Here is a 21,385-nt window from a genome sequence, read left to right as displayed (position 1 = left end):
GCTGTCACCAGCAATGGTTTATACAGGCCGACTGGACACTCGTTACAGATAGCGTATGGCTTCAGTGGTGCCGTTTACAGACCAAGAGTAACGGAGCTATTACATTTTATATATTTAATCCAAAAAGTAGGCAGTGTTTATAAAAATGTACAAGATGAAACAAAATGGGAACAAAACAATACGGTATGTACAATTACATATAATAAAAAGAAATAACAAAAGAAAATAACTAAACCTGATGTCACGGAAATGGCTGAAGGCTTAGTGGAGGGAGGTACTCCTTAGGACAGAACTACAGCGAGCTGTACCTTCCAGGACTGACAAATGACCAAACCCAATTTCTGCTTTTTATTGGATTAAATTTACGCATATTTACCTCCTCTTGGTGAGCTGATATGAGGGACTGTTTGTGGAATGTGCTAAGTCTTTCAGAATTTTATGAGATCCCCAACTTACAGGATATCTTCGCAGGAGGAGGTCCCAGGCGGTAGATATTTTCATCATGTTTCTTATCGCAATTTTACCATTATATAGAGATGAGACATTGCCTGGATACCATCATCCATCGAATAGTTATGAACTGATGTGATGAGAGTGAATGGGTTATGTTTGTCCCTTCACAATGACGCCAAAAATATATCTTTCATAAATATTGGATCGATGCAGACCCCAATATTCATCACTGACCACTTGCTCTGAAGTGTCTCAGAAAGATTCTTTTGATAAGAGGAAGCTCTTTGGTTTGGAAGCGTACTTCTGCACCTTTGTGCAAACAAATCTCAGCCTTGGTGTGTTTTTCCCAGCGTTTCTCCCTGCTGTAATTACATGGTCACTACTGGAGGCCCCCACTTCAGAGGATATGGAAATGTCAGCGCTCTCTCTAGTTTCTCTCATCCTCAGTTATAATTAGTTTCTCTCAGTCAAAATAATCCCAAATATTCAATGTGAGAGTGATACGTTCCCTCTCTAGAGATGTCTCTTATCGATTTTTAATTTTTCTCTATGACAGAAACCGTAATGCATTAATACAAAATGTAAAGTATCTCTTGATAAACTGTCACATACCTTTCGTTGACCATTTAGTTCACGTACAAATTCCCAGCTTTTCCCATCGTTACTGAAGCTCACAAGGAGGTGCGTGATGTACATGGAAGTAAATGATGAGCGTGCACCCTGAATTACTAATCCGGTCACCTTCGTCTCCTGAGCTAGATCTACTTGAAGCCATTCACCACTTGTGTCTGCCTGTTTTTAATAGAAAACATGTTATTCATCATTTTATAATAATATATTATAAATTCTACTATAAAGATTAGTTTTTTTTTTTTTTTACAGAGGATTAGGGCTTAATATCTCAAGGTGGTTGAGGGTGGTGAAGGGGTTAAGAATGAAATATCTGGCTCTCCGCTATGAGGCTTCTCATTGTGCAGCCCTTTATTTTCCATCAGAATATAGCAGCACATGGGAGGCTCTCGGGTTATTTGTGTGAACTGCAACAACCAAAACCGATCAGGAAAGACCGGAAACATCAGGACAGAAAACTGCAGAAATTGCTCAACCGGTAGCAGAAATAGCCTATCCGAAGTAGGTGATGACGACAACCCAAGATTAAATGTCACTTGCCCAACTCCAGGAATGCAGACCTGCCTTAAAAAGACCAAAATAGACGAGTCACCAGGTATATTACAGGGAGAACAGAGAATCTGAACAGCGGTGATGAGTAATTGGTGACATAAAGTATCATTTACAAGTAAACAGTTGTCTTAAAGAGGACCTATCACCAGGACAAAAGTGCTCAGTTTTTGCTCTTATTTTATTCACGCTGCTTCCCAGAGTATTCCACTTTTTTTTTTACTCCACCATATGGCTCCAGAGATATGGGCCTTTTTACTTAGTGCTATTTGGATGCTCTTTACAAGGGGACGTGGTGCACAGCCTAAAGACATGCCCCCAGAAAATACTGTGAACCACGCCCCCATGGCCAAACTTAGCATCAAATAAAAAGTCCATGTAAGGCTGTGTGCCCACAATGCGTTTTTCAAGCGTTTTGGATGTGGAATTTCAGCAGCGGAAACGCTTTTAAAACGCTTGGTAATACGTGCCCCATGGTCCCCAATCAAAATCCGCATGTGCTCTGCCCATGCTGCGGACTTTTCCGCAGCGGATTTTCTGTGCGTAGAAATCTGCAACATGTCCATTATTTGTGCGTTTCCGCATGCGGATTTGACTGCTCAATGCATTCGAAAAATGCAAGTCAAATCCGCAAGCGTTTTTACGGCCAAGAACATGCAGAAATGCTGCGGAAATTTTCTGCTTCAATTCTGCATCGTGGGCACATAGCCTCACTCTGGAACCGTAATGTGGATTTTAAAAAAAAGAAAAATTTTCAGGGGAACAGAGGGAACAGAATAAGAACAAATACTAGTTATATTTAACCTGGTGACAGCTCCTTTTTAACCCCTTCACGACATATGACGTATACTTACTTCATATGTCGTGTCTCTGACTTTAATGCGGGCTCACACACTGAGTCTGCATCTTTCTCGGCTGATGATGTGACTGTAAACTCCTGAATCCTTACAGCGTGTGGCACACACTGCACGCTGTCAGGATTCTCTGGTACTGCGGGTGAGTGTGGGTGGTCACATGACTGCAATCATGCAATCTGCATGCCTCTGGCCACATTCCAACTAGACGCGCTCGACCTTGCTCAATACAAGTAATAGAAGCATGTCTAGTCGGAATGTGGCTGCGCATGCTTGAGGTCATGTGACCGCACACACTCACCAGCAATACCGGAGAATCTTGACAGCATGTGTAGCGCCCCGAGGGTTCGGCCGCTACAGGGGTATTGCACCTCAGTCCAGAGGTGTGATATTCCACTCCCGGGTAAGGATGGAGTATGGACCAGGGCTCAGTTAGCTGCATGCAGCACACACACCCCATTTCCGAGGGACAGCTCAACGGTGCTCCCACTAGACATAAGTGCAGGCACGACCGACCATGTCCCTGCTGGAGTGGGGAGGGAGGGGTGGAACACCCAGTGCTGTAGGGGCAGATAGGGGGCGGTTCCTGAGCGTAGGTAGGAGCCCATTGGTTGCTGGTCACCTGGGCTCATGGTCAGAGGGAGGTATAAAAGGTGGGCACCATGTTAGATCTAGGTTCGTTCAGCCAGAGGAGAAGACAGGGAGTAGGGGCTCTGTAGGAGCTCTACTCCAGGAGGGCCTAGTGAGAGGCCGAGGAGGAGGTGAAGGGGAGCTGAGATTCTAGCTCATCTCAGCTCCAAGAGAACGGAACAAGAAAGGAACAGAACAGGAAAGAAAGAGAAGAAGAGACAGAGAAACAGAAGGGCTCAGGAACAAGAAGGTGGAAGGGACCCTAAGAACCCACGAGAATCCAGGGTGCAGGGTCAGGCAGATTAATTGATCATATATTGGTGCGACACCTCATCAAACCTGCTAGGAAGGCACCATATAGGACAGCGGAGGACGGGGCCCACGTTTAACCGCACAGGTCCGCGGCAGCTGGACAAAAGTGGGTCACTGGTGAGGCAGGCCAGAGAAAGGATTAAAGGGGGTCCTGTGCCATGCTCCTGAACTGCCTGGGAGTTGACCGAGCCCCTCACCTGGTGGACGCAGCATGGCTCGGGCGGTCACTGCCGACGGAAGTGACCCGGAACAAACGAACTGTGAGTAAAGACCCTGGACTGTAACTTGTTGTCCGTGTGCTCCTTCGCCCCTCCGGCACTACCGGTACTGGGACCTTCACCACCATCACTCCCACCATCCACTGCACTGCCCTGGGGCCGCACTCTTCCCGTGGGGAGTCACACTACCCTAGCTGCACGCCTCATCAGCCCCAGCGGTCTGTATGCAGCAGCGGTTCCTAATAACCGCAATCCACGGGTGGCGTAGTCGGACATTATCTGAAGCACGTAGCAGACTACCATTGGTCTGACCACCCTGGGCCGCGGGACCGGGCCGCCACTACTGCTCCCATCGTTCCCCTATCGCCCGGATCCGCGTGCCCCACGGCCCAGGGGGCGAGTCAGCTTTGGCGTAGTCGGCAGGATCATTACCAACCCGCCACAAGCGGGTATTGCGTGCCTGAAGAAAATTGCACATGTACCTTAAAAAGAAGTTTCCCGCCGTCCGGAGTCGTTTCCCGCCATCCGGAGCCGATTCCCGCCATCAGACGCCATCTTGGACCGTTTCCCGCCGTCTTCATCCGTTTTTCCCGCCCTGGCAGAGCGGACGCCCAGGGGCGGAACTACCGCCCGTGCAGCCGGTTCATTGAACGGGGGCCCCGAGGGAGAGGGGGCCCCTCCAGCCTCCAGCAGGGCCGCCATCAGGGCATGACTGCCCTGACTCCCTCGGGGGCCCCCCTCTTGTGCGTCTCTCTCCTCATGGGGCCCCCGGCCCCATGCTATGCGCCGGGTCCGGGACATTTCAGCGCTGAGCTGCGCTGTTGCAGCAGCGCCTTCATGATTCCCCTGACTTCCGGTCATGTGACGGCGCCGTCACATGGCCGGAAGTCAGGAGAACCTGCTGTCAGCGATTTGGACGAGCGCCAGGATTCTGCAGGGATCGCATGGGGGTAAGTATAACAAGTTTTATTTTTTTTAAAATACAATTAACTAGGAGTGGAGAGATGGGAGATGCACATGTGTGTGTGTGTGTGTGTGTGGGGGGGGGGGAGATGGGAGATGCACATGTGTGTGGGGGGAAGATGGGAGATGCACATGTGTGTGTGTGGGGGGGAGATGGGAGATGCACATGTGTGTGGGGGGGGGAGATGGGAGATGCACATGTGTGTGGGGGGGGAGATGGGAGATGCACATGTGTGTGGGGGGGGGATGGGAGATGCACATGTGTGTGGGGGGGAGATGGGAGATGCACATGTGTGTGGGGGGAGATGGGAGATGCACATGTGTGTGTGGGGGGAGATGGGAGATGCACATGTGTGGGGGGGGATGGGAGATGCACATGTGGTGGGGGGGAGATGGGAGATGCACATGTGTGTGTGTGTGGGGGGGGGGAGATGGGAGATGCACATGTGTGTGTGTGGGGGGGGGGATGGGAGATGCACATGTGTGTGGGGGGGGAGATGGGAGATGCACATGTGTGTGGGGGGGGAGATGGGAGATGCACATGTGTGTGGGGGGGATGGGAGATGCACATGTGTGTGGGGGGGAGATGGGAGATGCACATGTGTGTGGGGGGGAGATGGGAGATGCACATGTGTGTGTGGGGGGAGATGGGAGATGCACATGTGTGGGGGGGGGAGATGGGAGATGCACATGTGTGGGGGGGAATGGGAGATGCACATGTGGTAGGGGGGGAGATGGGAGATGCACATGTGTGGGGGGGGAATGGGAGATGCACATGTGGTAGGGGGGGAGATGGGAGATGCACGTGTGTGGGGGGGGAGATGGGAGATGCACATGTGGTGGGGGGGGAGATGGGAGATGCACATGTGTGGGGGGGGGGAGATGGGAGATGCACATGTGGGGGGGGATGAGAGAGGTGCACATGTGGTGGAGGGGGATGAGAGAGGTGCACATGTGGTGGAGGGGGATGAGAGAGGTGCACATGTGGTGGAGGGGGATGAGAGAGGGGCACATGTGGGGGAGGGGGATGAGAGAGGGGCACATGTGGGGGAGGGGGATGAGAGAGGGGCACATGTGGGGAGGGGGACGAGAGGGGCACATGTGGGGGAGGGGGATGAGAGAGGGGCACATGTGGGGGAGGGGGTGAGAGATGTGCACATGGGGGGGATGAGAGCTGCACATGGGGGGGTTTGAGAGCTGCACATGGGGGAATTGGGAGTAGGGGGATAATGAGCTGCACATAACGAATGTGGGGTGGGGGAGAGTAAATGATAAATGATGATGGGGTGGGGAGAGCACGGACATGATATAATGAATTGGGGCAGGGGGTGCATGTAAATATTGAATGCGGGGAGCAGGAATTATAGAGTAGGGGGCGTTGCGGATGCAGGAGTGTGACTGGTATCAAATTGGCGGAAAGAGTAGAGGTTCTAATTAAATTATATATTAAGTGCCTATTTACAGTTAATGGGGGCACAGTGGTGGATTACAATTTATATTTGGAATGGTAGGTTGCATAATAACTAACCATATATTGATGGTGGATGCACGTCTGTATTCAGCTGCGTAATGTAGAAGTTGGGGAATGTGCTCTAGATAACTGTGTTATTTTATGCAGAGACGAGTCCTGGCTGGAAGACGTGATGGCGGTCTGTGCTGGATGAAGGAGAAAAGCGAAGATGAAGGACTTCACCTAGAGACGTCACCGGTGAGTCAGTCTATTACATGTACACTGTGTATAATGTCACTGGTGATCACTGTATTACCTGTACACTGACACTATATACAGAGCTCCTGTGTATAATGTCACTGGTGATCACTGTATTACCTGTACACTGACACTATATACAGAGCTCCTGTGTATAATTTCACTGGTGATCACTGTATTACCTGTACACTGACACTATATACAGAGCTCCTGTGTATAATGTCACTGGTGATCCCTGTATTACCTGTACACTGACACTATATACAGAGCTCCTGTGTATAATGTCACTGATGATCACTGTATTACCTGTACACTATATACAGAGCTCCTGTGTATAATGTCACTGGTGATCACTGTATTACCTGTACACTGACACTATATACAGAGCTACTGTGTATAATTTCACTGGTGATCACTAGATTACCTGGACACTTACGTTATACATACCATGTATAGAGCTCCCGTGTATAATGACATTTATGGTAATATTAGTAATGTGGTGGTAATATTAGTAATGTAGTGGTAATATGTGGTCTGGTCATGGTGTGGCAGTTTTTCTCCCTTCTGTGTGGTATTATTCGGTCACTATGTTGTGGTAATATGTGGTCTGGTCATGGTGTGGCGGTATTCCCTGTATGTGGTATTATTGGTCATTTAAAAAAAAAATGTATATGACACATTCCCTTAAAGAAAACTAAATAAAAATATATCTAAAAAGAGTATTGGATATTTTAAGAAAATTTTAATAGGTTAGAGTAGGGCCCGCCCAGAAGAGTCTACCTTATCGTGGTGGCGGCTTTAAAAATCTTTTGGCCAAAACAAAAGCTGATGGCTATGTATGTGGCGCCGTCACATGGCCGAACGTCAGGAGAACCTGGTGGCAGCGACGTGGACGAGCGCCAGGATTCTGCAGGGATTGCATGGGGGTAAGTATAACAAGTTTTATTTTTTTTAAATACAATTAATTAACTAGGAGTGGGGGGAATCAGAGATGCACGGGGGGGATGAGAGATGCACATGGGGGGGTGAGAGATGCACATGGGGGGGTGAGAGATGCACATGGTGGGGTGAGAGATGCACATGGGGGGGTGAGAGATGCACATGGGGGGGTGAGAGATGCACATGGGGGGGATGAGAGATGCACATGGGGGGGTGAGAGATGCACATGGGGGGGTGAGAGATGCACATGGGGGGGATGAGAGATGCACATGGGGGGATGAGAGATGCACATGGGGGGGATGAGAGATGCACGGGGGGTGAGAGCTGCACATGGGTGGGATGAGAGCTGCACATGGGGGGGTGAGAGATGCACATGGGGGGTTATGTTTACATAACTTTGTTGCCTTATGAAGGGCAGGGGGGGCCCCCCAAAATTTCTTGCACAGGGGCCCACTACAGTCTGTGTCCGCCCCTGCGGACGCCATTATGTGTGCACCAAAAGACAGCAGGAAGCCACCTCCCATCGTGGGCCAGATCCCAGAATGGCGCCAAAGAAGGAGCCCGCCCCCACCAGCCATGAATGCAGCAGTGGAGATGTCTATCAACATGGGGGGGCTGCCCCTGAAAGTGATTGTCACCAAGTTGCCCCGGGGCCGCCCCCAATGGGGGTGGGAAGAGAAGAAAACTGTTGGGCAGGGGATGGTCTGGATCAGTCCAGACAGACCGCACCCAGGAATGGACGCCCTGAGCAGCACCAGTCTCCTGGCCCGAAGCCTGCTGCAGGCCGAACCGCTCTGCAGCCTAGCAGAAGTCCTGGCACAGCTCCCCAGAGATCCGGAGCGTGCGCAAGCTGCACTGGAGGACCTGGAGCGGAGGATGGTCCGGGCGCAGCAAGATGCACTCACAGAGTGGAGAAAAGAACTGGCCCGGCAGGCCGAGACCCACCAGCGACAGACTTCAGCCGCACCCCGCGGTTTGCCTGCCTCGGAGGACGGCGCAAGAGGAGAGAGGACCGGAGGCGACGCCGCGGAGGGAGCCGCGAGGACTGAGGCAAGTGAAGGGGACGTCACCACCCCAAGCCCAGCAACTGCAAGCCTGCCCCAGCCCCCAGTCGCGGCACCCAAAGCCCCACTCACCGCGCCTGTTGCCGCGCCGCCACTACTTCCAGCTAGGCCTCAAGCGGTGAGCGCCGCGGCCACGCCCCGCCCGTCGCCACGCCCCTTGACCCCGGGTGCCGTAAAACGAGAAGCGTCATCGGCCCGGTCGCAAGGCCTGGATGACCCGGGCGCCATCGCTGAGCCTGCGCCCCTGTCCCGGACGGGACTACCACCTAGCGCGACCGAGAGACCCCTGGCCTGGTCGCAAGGCCGAGTGCCCCCGGGCGCTGCCCCCAGATCAAATCCCTCTACCATACCACGACTGGGTGTGGACTTGATTGCCATCATACCGGTCCGGATGGACTGCCCCTGGAGTGGCCGGCCGAAGTCATTAGCAATCAGCCATGGAAGACCCAGCCCCCGCGCAAGCCTCTGTTACCGGCTCCAGAACCCGTGGAGGTCCCCCTACCCCCACTGGAGGACATCCAATTTGCGTGGGACCCCACCGGCGAGAACTTGATGGGGTTCTCCCAAGAGACTCGGGCAGACGCGGTCCGTCGTCTGGAGGCCTGTCATCAGCAACTGGCGACCTTTGAGCGGGAGCGACGAGAGAGACGCGCCAGGAAGGAACGGCTCCAAGCCCAGAGTGCTGAACAAAAACGTAAGGCCCGCCAAGACCCCAAAGCTGCCCGTGGTCCCCGAATCACCGGGACCATAGTCAAGTTCCACATGGAGAACGGCTGGGGCTTCATCAGGGGCCCAGAAACAGCAGGCGACGTCTTTGTGACCCGCAGGGACGTCGAAAGTCATCTACCTGAGGGGCATCGTGGCCGTGACCTGTACCCTGGTGATGTGGTCACCTTCACCCGCCACGTAGGTGCAAAAGGACCATATGCCCTACATGTCCACCGGCTCACCGAGGAGGAGCTACAATACCGCGGCTATGAGGAGAGCCAAGAGGACCCGGACGGGTCTGAAGAGCCATATGAGGAGGAAGAAGGAGCCTATGGAGGACACCGCTACTAGTAAGTAGCAAAGTACCTGTGTACATAGTTACCCGTCAGGACATCCGAATCGTTTTTGGGACTGTTCCCGTCTTGAAAGTGTGGTCCCCGTTGGGACAAGTATCGAACTGTTACCTGTGTGCCCCTATCCTCTAAGTAATCTGGCTGAGGACTGTGAGCAGCCATCCCTCTTCCCCTAACAGTCTGAGGACTGTGAGCAGCCATTCCCCTATCCCCACCGGCCGAGGACTGGAAACGGCCAATTCCATGTATATAGTTGCGCTTCTTAAAGCGCCCCCTACTGGTTTTATACAAAAACCGCAACGTCTACCTCAAGATTTACTGGACTGTTGCACCTTTACCTGGTAGCAAGTTACACCGCGGCCATGATCCAAGAATACAAGAATGTGTCTTGCTTAAAAATGTTTTACATGAGAAAGTTTTATATGCTGCTAGGAAATAATGCAAATGTTTTACAAAGATGTTTTATATGACAAAAGAGTTCCAGAGGCATTAGCAAAGTGTTTTATAACAGTGACAAGAAAAGAAAAGTGTTTCCCATAAAGGGAATTGAACCGTATTACCTGTTTTCTGATGTGAAAAGTTATTGAAAAAGTTTTGCATGTCCTGTAATCAACTGTTTTTGCTCTTTTCCAGCCCGAGGACGTGCTGTGCTTTACCAGGGGGGAATGTAGCGCCCCGAGGGTTCGGCCGCTACAGGGGTATTGCACCTCAGTCCAGAGGTGTGATATTCCACTCCCGGGTAAGGATGGAGTATGGACCAGGGCTCAGTTAGCTGCATGCAGCACACACACCCCATTTCCGAGGGACAGCTCAACGGTGCTCCCACTAGACATAAGTGCAGGCACGACCGACCATGTCCCTGCTGGAGTGGGGAGGGAGGGGTGGAACACCCAGTGCTGTAGGGGCAGATAGGGGGCGGTTCCTGAGCGTAGGTAGGAGCCCATTGGTTGCTGGTCACCTGGGCTCATGGTCAGAGGGAGGTATAAAAGGTGGGCACCATTTTAGATCTAGGTTCGTTCAGCCAGAGGAGAAGACAGGGAGTAGAGGCTCTGTAGGAGCTCTACTCCAGGAGGGCCTAGTGAGAGGCCGAGGAGGAGGTGAAGGGGAGCTGAGATTCTAGCTCATCTCAGCTCCAAGAGAACGGAACAAGAAAGGAACAGAACAGGAAAGAAAGAGAAGAAGAGACAGAGAAACAGAAGGGCTCAGGAACAAGAAGGTGGAAGGGACCCTAAGAACCCACGAGAATCCAGGGTGCAGGGTCAGGCAGATTAAGGGTACCGGATCCCAAGTTGGTGGAGGAGAAACAACCCTCAGCCAAAACCGGTCGTCGTGATCATATATTGGTGCGACACCTCATCAAACCTGCTAGGAAGGCACCATATAGGACAGCGGAGGACGGGGCCCACGTTTAACCGCACAGGTCCGCGGCAGCTGGACAAAAGTGGGTCACTGGTGAGGCAGGCCAGAGAAAGAATTAAAGGGGGTCCTGTGCCATGCTCCTGAACTGCCTGGGAGTTGACCGAGCCCCTCACCTGGTGGACGCAGCACGGCTCGGGCGGTCACTGCCGACGGAAGTGACCCGGAACAAACGAACTGTGAGTAAAGACCCTGGACTGTAACTTGTTGTCCGTGTGCTCCTTCGCTCCTCCGGCACTACCGGTACTGGGACCTTCACCACCATCACTCCCACCATCCACTGCACTGCCCTGGGGCCGCACTCTTCCCGTGGGGAGTCACACTACCCTAGCTGCACGCCTCATCAGCCCCAGCGGTCTGTATGCAGCGGCGGTTCCTAATAACCGCAATCCACGGGTGGCGTAGTCGGACATTATCTGAAGCACGTAGCAGACTACCATTGGTCTGACCACCCTGGGCCGTGGGACCGGGCCGCCACTACTGCCCCCATCGTTCCCCTATCGCCCGGATCCGCGTGCCCCACGGCCCAGGGGGCGAGTCACATGCACTGCGCATGCTGTAAGGATTCAGAGTTTTAGCAGAAGACCAGGCAACCTCTTTTAGGACAAATGTGGAGTTTCTGAAAGAAGGCATTTTTGTAATCATAGAAATCATATTTTATCATTTACTAGAATCAAAGAACCCAGAGTGGATAATCTCATGAGGCCCCCATACAAAAGTATAGTGGGCTGAACCAGATGATTTCGGTGTTACTTGCTGACCATCTAATGTGTTTAGGGGCCTTTTCCCATTGGCTCTGGCTAGGACAGGTAAGGATTGGGCAGTTAAAATCAAAAGCCAGATCTGAGAGATAAGCAGCTTTATGCAACTTAGTTTTTACTTCTGCAAAAGAGCTCTCTCACAAGTACCACCCAGGAAAGAAAGGTAGTTACCCTAAACTGTAACTCAATGACCAACCCTTTAATGAGTCCTGCACCATGATCAGCGACAAATGCCAAGTCTTCAAGCTGATTTACAGACCGCCTTTTTCAGAGTTTACTGATTTGCGTCCTTTTCTCCCATGGAATTTTCAACAAAGATGATAAATCACCAGATGTCTTCTCTGTCCCTTTCCCTCTCCCTTTCTCTCTCCCTTTCTCTCTCCCTTTCCCTCTCCCTTTCCCTCTCCCTTTCTCTCTCCCTTTCCCTCTCCCTTTCCCTTTCTCTCTCCCTTTCTCTCTCCCTTTCTCTCTCCCTTTCCCTCTCCCTTTCCCTCTCCCTTTCCCTCTCCCTTTCTCTCTCCCTTTCCCTCTCCCTTTCCCTCTCCCTTTCTCTCTCCCTTTCCCTCTCCCTTTCCCTCTCCCTTTCCCTCTCCCTTTCTCTCTCCCTTTCTCTCTCCCTTTCCCTCTCCCTTTCCCTCTCCCTTTCCCTCTCCCTTTCTCTCTCCCTTTCCCTCTCCCTTTCCCTCTCCCTTTCCCTCTCCCTTTCTCTCTCCCTTTCCCTTTCCCTCTCCCTTTCTCTCTCCCTTTCCCTCTCCCTTTCCCTCTCCCTTTCCCTCTCCCTTTCTCTCTCCCTTTCCCTCTCCCTTTCTCTCTCCCTTTCCCTCTCCCTTTCTCTCTCCCTTTCCCTCTCCCTTTCCCTCTCCCTTTCCCTCACCCTTTCTCTCTCCCTTTCCCTCTCCCTTGCCTAAAGTGATCTCAGGTGTCACGCGCCCCTGGAAGAAGCAAGGTGAAACGGCATTGGGGTAGTGGGACTCCGAGCCTGAGGTCTCTAAGGCGGCACATTTAATATAGATAACTTACCCTTTATATGTCTTGCATATTATGTAATGCCACCTTGAGGTTTTTTGGATCCTGGGATCACATTAGGTTAACCATTTAGGTGGGGCTTAATATATCCCTCATTACTGCACAGCTCTGGCACTTTATGATCTAATACCCTTGGCTTTTCCTATGTATGAATCTCTATATCATGTTCATTGGTTCATCAGGCATTTTCTGTGTTCCTGTAGAGGTTTTCCTTAATAATTTTATATTTAGTATTTGATTTTCTGTATCTGTTCAATAAAAAATTATTTTTACATTTTTGATTGCTTGTGTCTCTTTCTATCCTGGGATATGAGTATACTGCTCTCAGGTTGTTTTAGGGAATATGTACCCTAAATAAGCCTCCTATGGTATATGACCTCCACACTGTCTACCACTATCAGCTATAACCGCCCCACTATCTGCACTTATGAACCACGGCCTATACCATGGCTGTCCCCTTTCTAATTTTCTACTCCACTTTCTATATCTCCACAATGTCTCCCCGCCGTGCTAACCCCTTTCCATATTGTCCCTCCATTTCCCGCTGTCTCCTCTCCATATGCATTCTGTGCCCCCTCTTCACACTATGTCCTCATACTGCCCACCACGCTGCCCTCTTCACACTGTAATCACTCCTCACAGTGTCCCTCTACACAGTATGATGGTCACCACAGCCGCCCATATGGTATGATATCCACAACAAGCCGCCAATATATAGTATGGTCACCACCACAGCCCCCATAAATAGTATGATGTCCAACATAGCCCCCATGTATACTATAATGGCTCCCACAGCACCCCATACAGTATTATGACCCACAGACACCACCTAAAAAAAGGTGATATCCAGCACAGTCGCTTATCTAGAATGGTCACCACAGTCCCCAGTATAAAGACCTCCACAGCCTCATATACAGTATGTTCAAAACAGCCCCTCATTTCATGGCCCCACACAGCCCCTCATTTCATGACCCCCCCACGCACTGCTTCTCATTTCTTGACCCCCCCACAAAGCCCCACATATCATGGCCCCACCGCACAGCCCCTCATTTTATGCCCCCCTGCATAGTTCCTCATTTCATGCTGCTCTGCACAGCCCCTCATTTTATTACCCCCTCTGCACAGCCCCTCATTGTATTACCCCCTCTGCACAGCCCCTCATTTTATTACCCCCTCTGTACAGACCCTCATTTTATTACCCCCTCTGCACAGCCCCTCATTTTATTCCCTTTTCTGCACAGCCCCTCATTTTATTCCCTCTCTCTGGACAGCCCCTCATTTTATTCCCCCCTCTCCACATCCCCTCATTTTACCCCGCTCTGTACAGACCCTCATTTTATTCCCTCCCCTGCACAGCCCCTCATTTTATTCCCCCCATCTGCACAGCCCCTCATTTTATTCCCTTTTCTGCACAGCCCCTCATTTTATTCCCTTTTCTGCACAGCCCCTCATTTTATTCCCTCCCTCTGCACAGCCCCTCATTTTATTCCCTCCCTCTGCACAGCCCCTCATTTTATTCTCCCCCTCTGCACAGCCCCTCATTTTATTCCCCCATCTGCACAGACCCTCATTTTATTCCCCCCTGCATCTTGCGGCAGATTACAGCTCCACTGCACCTGTGCCATCAATTGTATTTGCGTCTTACTGAAGCGAATACAACTGAGTGCAGGAAGGGAGCGACTGCTGGGGCACAGGTGGAGAGAGGGTGACTGACACCGCTCACCTCCGTGTTGGCACCCCGGCCGTCACTATGCTGAATACCTGTAGCTGGGGAAAGGAGCCAGACGGCTGCAGGTATTCATCAGTGTCAGGTGTTTTGGTTTTTTTTTAAGTGCGCACCTCTCGGGTAGGCAGGAGGTAGCGCCGTAGGTGGGTGCCTACCCCTTGTCCTGGCCCTGGCCATGGGTGTATAAAATCAAGCCCCTAGCCATGCAGTCTGCCATTAGATACATTTGTGAAAGAATAGGTGGTTCTAAAGAACTCCCTGAATTTGAGCATGGTCCTGTAATTGGATGATATCGTTGTTACAAGTCACCTTGTGAAATATACTTCCTCCTAAATATTCCGCAATCAACCATGTGTGGTATTATTGGAAAGCGCAAGCCTTTAGGAACCACAGAAGCTCAGCTATGGAGTGACTTACAGGTAACATAAAGATCGGTAAAAGTAATTTAAGATGAGCACAAAAACTGCATCGGGAACTTCATGAATTGGGTTACCATAGCCAAGAAGTTGCATGCAAGCCTTACATCACCAAGCACAATGAAGGCAAAGTGCTGGATGGAGTGGTGTAAGGTTACCCTCCACTAGACTTTGTACAAGATCCGTCACTCCATGAAAAAAACAATTCTCCAAAGTTTTTCCAGAAGAGTGGCAGTCTGACTACATAATAATGGCTATGGAATTAGAGTCAGACGTCATTACTGTTCCTGTAGGTATAATTTGTGGGTGTCCCAATATTTTTCTCAGTAGAGCATATGAAATAATTCGGTTCATATGGTTGTTTAGGTACGCACAACCTGTAGACTATCAGAATATGAATTGCATAGCATCCAGTCCAGGTAATATTATAAAACTGATGTAACGTGGACATGGCTTCTTTATTTCACTTGATACAATTTACTCTACTGCTTCGATAAGATACAGACAGTACAGTCAGCTTCATATTCATCTTGTCCATGATTACTGCTTTACACTTGTCATTTATCTCCGTCAGTCATTAAAGCATCATCTCAAACAATGCGGTCATTATTCCTTCTACAAACGTCCAGTGAGTAATGTGGGAGCGGTGGCATTTTGCAGCCAGATTGTATGAATTTCTCCAGCCTGCACTTTATCTGCAATATAGCACAGCAGCCGCTTTGTCTTCCTATGATTTCGGCTTCCAATTACTCAAAAAAGGCGTTGTAGTCAGGAACGAAGTAGCTATCTCCACTTCTGCAGATTATACTATGTTGTTCTGGAAAAGCCAAAACAATGCGCTCAAACTTTCCATCATACATGAGACCTGCCATGTTTGATCATTTGTGCATTTATCTTCTCTACTTTGTTTCCACCCATCCTGGAAAAAAATGCTTTTTCCATTTCAAGTATCCTATTAGTAACTTTTTTTTTATTCAAGGGTCTTGCTAGAACTTTTTAGTACCTTTTGAGCAAAATCTATGTTTTAACCCATTAGCGTTATATGCACACGTATCTAGCATGAGCATGACGGATAAATAGATGCACCTGTACTTGGCGTCACCCCCACCTCATTGGACATTGTAAGCTCTAACCAGCAGGGTCGTCATTATTTTTGCTTTAATTATTGTATTATCTTTAACTTTTACTGTTGTATATGAACTTCTGAATTGTAAAGCGCTGCGGAATATGTTGGCCCTATATAAATAAAGATTATTATGTCATACCAGTGCAATCAGCTGCAGGAGTCCTGGCTGATATACACAGCCGGGCTACTAACGGCAGAGCAAAGTCCTGTAATGCGCATGCGCTGGCACCAACTTCACGCAATATTCTCTGGCACATTACAAGACTGTGCTCTGGGAGTTCAGGCGTTAGCTATTGTTAGTGTTTGCTCGCTGCTGTCTAGCCTGTGTTTTATACTCCTGACGTTTTGCTACCCACTACCAGTTATAGCTAGACTAGCTCTGGGGATCTCCTGTGCTTCCTCTGGATATTCCTGATTCTGTCCTCTGCTTGTTTCCTGACCATTCTCCTGCCTGACAATTTTATGCTTACTTGTACCTCCTGGATCAGACCCGTCTATTAGATCATTCTTTCTGCCAGCCTGCGCCACTGGCCATCGACTTCTCTCAGGACTCAGCCCTGTGTAAGTCAACATCCCTATACAGGGTTTAAAGGGTGAAGGTTGTGGCTCCCTTGGGACCTGATAGTTGGAGTTGTGGCTCCCTTGGGACCTGATAGTTGGAGTATCCAATGCAAAGCCTGTCCATAGTTGCCCTTTTTAGAGATGTGACTGCAAAAACTACATGTTTAGCATACATTTGTTCCCAAAAAGGTAAAACGTACCTGTGGTCTCCATGCATTAATGCGACCTTGCTGGTTAAGTCTTGCTAAATTGGGAGCCCATGAAGAAAATATAGAATGAGAGTAAGTGGAAGCAGATATGTGATAAGAAGAGATTGCACCTGACTGCATACCAAGGGGCAATGAGCAACCTGTAAAATATTAAAAATGTAAAAATATTGAATTGTACAAAGATGGTAAATGTTAGTAAGTATTTGCACCAGCGTCCAGCATAAATTGACCTCCACAGCGCAGGTCAATTTCCGCACACATTTGTCTATGTGGTATGTGAATGGCACATGGTAAAATCTCATCCGCTTTACTGTTACTGAACTATGGAAAATCTTCAGCGTATTTGCAGAAAATTCTGCATCTATCCCATTCATCCATATCGGGCTTGTAGAATCCAATTCTACCCATTTATGATAAATGGAGCAGATTTTCAATTTCAGAAATTACTGCAACCCAATATGCCGTGTGTAAAGTGTTAGCTGGCTGTAGAAAAGATTTGGAAATTTGTATATCTGGTGGAAAATAATTTTCTTAAATTTTGTACATTCTGAATTTTAAATTTCACATTTTTTAAAATAAAAAATATGGCCTGAATTTTCCATACTATCGTATATGTGTATAATGTATACATGTGTGAATAAATAATTGACAAATGTTATTAGAAACAGAAAGTATCTTACTATTAAGGTCACAACCAAAAATTTCCATCCGCAGTCCAGCTCTTGCTCCGGTATGCGTTGGGTGGACTCGTAAGAAACGAGCGATAATTGGAGGATCAAAGTGGTTTTCTCGGATACTTGAAGCATCTACATTCCCAAAGAAAACCTAAAAGTATCACAGTAACATGACGCTCGCAAATTAAAACAGATATAATTCAAAATTGCAATATTATAGATAAAACAGCTTTACATCTTTATTTAGTGAGCAGCTAAATGATAGATTTTGGATAACAATATACACCAATCTAGTGCAGGACATTTTAGTAATTTGTTCACTGGGGAATTACACAAATGTTATAAAAATTGACATAAATCCAATTTGCATAATAATTTGTAATTGGTGTAAGTGTCATAATAATGTAATTTTTTGTTTTTCCCATAACGTCATGGAAGATTTGTGTCTCAGGGTCTTTGGATCACTGACATCAATCTCAGACACCTGTGATATAAATTAGTTGCCAGGTGAGGTCCAATTAAAGGAAAACTACGTAAGAAGGATGTTCTGCATTATTAACCGGTTCCCGACCGCCCACTGTAGATAAACGTCGGCGCTTGCTGGGCTCTGTACAGCGCCGACGTTTAAAAACGGTGGGTGGTCTCGCAGCGCTCAGGACCCCCAGGGTCCTGCAAGCGCTGCGATTCCGGTGCAGAGCGTTAGCTCTGACAGGGGACATCATCGGGACCTGATTGGATCAGGTCCCAGTGATGTTAACCCTTTGCTATGTTCTATATGCCGCGATCTATAGTGATTGCGGCATATAGAAGATAGAAGGAGGAAAGGGGGTGGTCTTACTTACCTCTCCGACGACCCCTGATAGCTTCCAGGACCTGGGGTTGCTATGGCAGCTGGAGGTCACATGACCGCCTCCAGATCTGCCATATATGGTGTCCTGCCTGGCTCAGCCTGCAGTTGAAGCCAGGCAGGAGACTGACTGTGAAACAGTCAGCGAAGACCTCATCTAATGTAATACATGTCTATTACATTACATGAGATCAGTGATCAGAAAAATAAAAATTAATGTCCCATACAGGGACTAAGTAAAAATGTAAAAAAAAGTTAAAAAAAAAGTTTTTAAACTGTTTAAAAAAAATCACAAAATAAATAAAAATAAATAAATAAAATATTAAACCAATAAATCCGTATATTTTTACAAAACCAAAAAAAAGTACACATATTTGGTATCTCCGCATCCGAAACAACCCGAGCTATAAAACTGTCACACTAATTAACTCCTTCTGTGCACACCGTAATAAAAATAAATAAAAAACGGAGCAAAAAAATGCTTTTTCATCATATCGCCAAACAAAAAGTGGAAAAAAATGCGATTAAAAAGGAAAATAGAAATAAAAATGGTACCACTGAAAACGTCATCTTGTTCCGCAAAAAAAAAGCTGCCATACTGCTCCATCAGCCGAAAAATAAAAAAGTTATAGCGCTCAGAATAAAGCAATGCAAAAAAAATATTTTTTTCTATAAAATTGTTTTATTGTGTAAAAGCACCAAAACATAAAATAATACAGTAAGTGTAGTATCGCTGTAAACGTACTGACCCGAAGAATAAAGCTGCCTGATCACTTTTACCACACGCAGAACGGCATAAAAAAAAACCTCAAAAAACAATTCCTGAATTGTTGGTTTTTGTTAATTTTACCTCCCAAAAAACGGAATAGAAAGCGATTAAAAAATGTCACGTACCCAAAAATGGTACCAATAAAAATGTTAACTTGCCCCGCAAAAAACAAGCCGTCACATGACTCTGTCGGCCGAAATATGGAAAAATTATAGCTCTCAAAATATGGCGATGCAAAAACTAGATTTTGCAAAAAAAAGCGTCTTTTAGTGTGTGACAGCTGTCAATCATAAAAACCCGATATAAATCTGGTATCTCTGTAATCGCACCGACCCGAAGAATAAAGTAATCTAATCAGTTATATCACACTAGGAACGGCATAAAAAATAAATAAAACAAATTCTTCACCAGCTACTGATTTGTTTATTATGTCTCGCAAAGATCGCAGTAAGGCTCTGCTCACATTTATCCTGCGCTCTGCGCTGAGCACTTACACCAGAGTTTCCGTGTAAATCTCTGAAACACGTGATTCAGCCGGAACCCATGACGGAAGATTCCCTGTAATGAGGCAGATATAGGCCACTGTGGACGCCGTCTGGCCTGTGATCCCACGGTGTCAGTTGTTTTAGGCGAGCATAAAAGTGCGGTTGGCCACAGTTTTGTGCACTTCTGAAAAAAAGGACACCGCTAAACAGAGGCCAGACGGAGTCCAGAGTAACTCTGCTGCCTCATTACAGTGAATGGATCCCGCAGGGGTTTCATCTGAATTACATCACTTGGAAATTTAGATGGAAACCCCGATGTAAGTGCTCAGCCTCGAGCGCCGGATAAATGTTACGTAAAATGTTCCCAATAAAAGCTTCAACTCAGTCCTCAAAAAAAGCTAGTCCCCACTCAGGTCCGTCATCTGTTAAAAATATAAGGGACTTCCAAGTTACTAGTAGCAGAAAGGCTCTGGAAAAGCGAAATGGCCCTTGCCCTCCAAAAGAAATTCAGAAAATGTTGTGCTCCCAAATCCAAATGCCTATTCTACAATAATTTGTTCTCCAATTGTCAAATAGCGCTCCGTCCCCCCCAGATCTCGCCGTACGGCTAAGCGGTACCATACAGCCACATATGGGGTATTGCCACTTTTAGAAGAAATTGTGTGACACATTTCGGCACCATTTTTACCCATTGCCCTGTGTGAAAATGTCAAATCTGAGGGTAAAACATTTTTTTGTGGTAAAAATATAATTATGTTTTCTTCACTGCCCAATGGTATAAATTTAAAAATTAAAAAATACTCACTACTTCCCTAGATGAATTCCTTGAGAGGTGTAGTTTACAAAATGGGGTCACTTGTGGGGGTTTCTGCTGTTTCGGCATGTCAGCAACTCTTCAAATGTGACATGGTGTCTGCAACCTATCCCAGCCAACATAGCGCTCCTTTCTCTTTCGAACCCTGCCGTACACCAAAGCAGTGGTTTTCCCCCACATATGGGGTATCGGCGTACTCAGGAGAAATTGTACAACAAATTTCATGGTGCAATTTATCCTGTTACCCTTATGATAATGCAAAATTAGGGAATGAAAAACATTTTTTGTGGGAAAAATGTGAAAAGTTTATTTTTACGGCTCAATATTATAAACTTCTGTGAAGCAGCTGGGGGTGCAAGGTGCTCACCACACATCTAGATAAGTTCCCTAAGGGGTCTAGTTTCCAAAATGGTGGCACTTGTGGGGGGTTTCCACTGTTTAGGCACATTAGGGGCTCCCCAAATGCGACATGGCGTCCCCTAATTATTCAAACAAATTTTACATTAAAAATGTCAAATGGCGCTCCTTCCCTTTCAAACCCTGCCATGTGCCCAAACAGTAATTTGCCTCCACATATGGGGTATCGGCGTGTTCAGGAGAAATTGCACAACAAATTTCATGGTGCAATTTAACCTATTACCCTTATGATAATGCATAATTAAGGGATGAAAAACGGTTTTGTGGGAAAAATGTGAAAATTTTATTTTTACAGCTCAATATTATAATCTTCTGTGAAGCACCTTGGGGTTCAAGGTGCTCACCACACATCTAGATAAGTTCCCTAAGGGGTCTAGTTTCCAAAATGGTGTCACTTGTGGGGGGTTTCCACTGTTTAGGCACATCAGGGGCTCCCCAAATGTGACATGGCGTCTGCTAATTATTCAAACAAATTTTACATTCAAAAAGTCAAATGGCGCTCCTTCACTTCCGAACCCTGCCGTGCGCCCAAACAGTGGTTTGCCTCCACATATGGGGTATCAGCGTGTTCTGGAGAAATTGCACAACAAATTTCATGGTGCAATTTTTCCTATTACCCTTATGATAATGCAAAATTAAGGGATGAAAAACGTTTTTGTGGGAAAAATTAGAAAATTTTATTTTTACAGCTCAATATTATAAACTTCTATGAAGCACCTTGGGGTTCAAGGTGCTCACCACACATCTAGATAAGTTC

At 47.7% G+C, this 21,385-nt stretch overlaps 1 protein-coding gene across 1 annotated transcript in view; it reads right to left on the bottom strand.

Moving 5' to 3' along the window:
- Positions 1 to 21,385, bottom strand: part of LOC141154162 (coagulation factor VIII-like) — a 229,387-nt gene that overhangs the window by 11,744 nt on the left and 196,258 nt on the right. The window contains exons 23-25 of the mRNA XM_073639666.1: positions 17,303 to 17,447; positions 16,614 to 16,762; positions 1,066 to 1,245 (exon numbers count right to left, since the gene is read on the bottom strand). Coding sequence (XP_073495767.1) covers positions 1,066 to 1,245; positions 16,614 to 16,762; positions 17,303 to 17,447 — 474 coding nt within the window. The remainder of the gene's footprint in view (positions 1 to 1,065; positions 1,246 to 16,613; positions 16,763 to 17,302; positions 17,448 to 21,385) is intronic.

The sequence above is a fragment of the Phyllobates terribilis genome, unplaced genomic scaffold (genome assembly GCF_046119375.1).
Source record: "Phyllobates terribilis strain yellow unplaced genomic scaffold, ASM4611937v1 Scaffold_7__3_contigs__length_470593459, whole genome shotgun sequence".
Classification (NCBI taxonomy): domain Eukaryota; kingdom Metazoa; phylum Chordata; class Amphibia; order Anura; family Dendrobatidae; genus Phyllobates; species Phyllobates terribilis.
Note: the sequence above shows the minus strand (reverse complement) of the source record. Positions and strands in the feature narration are given on the sequence as shown.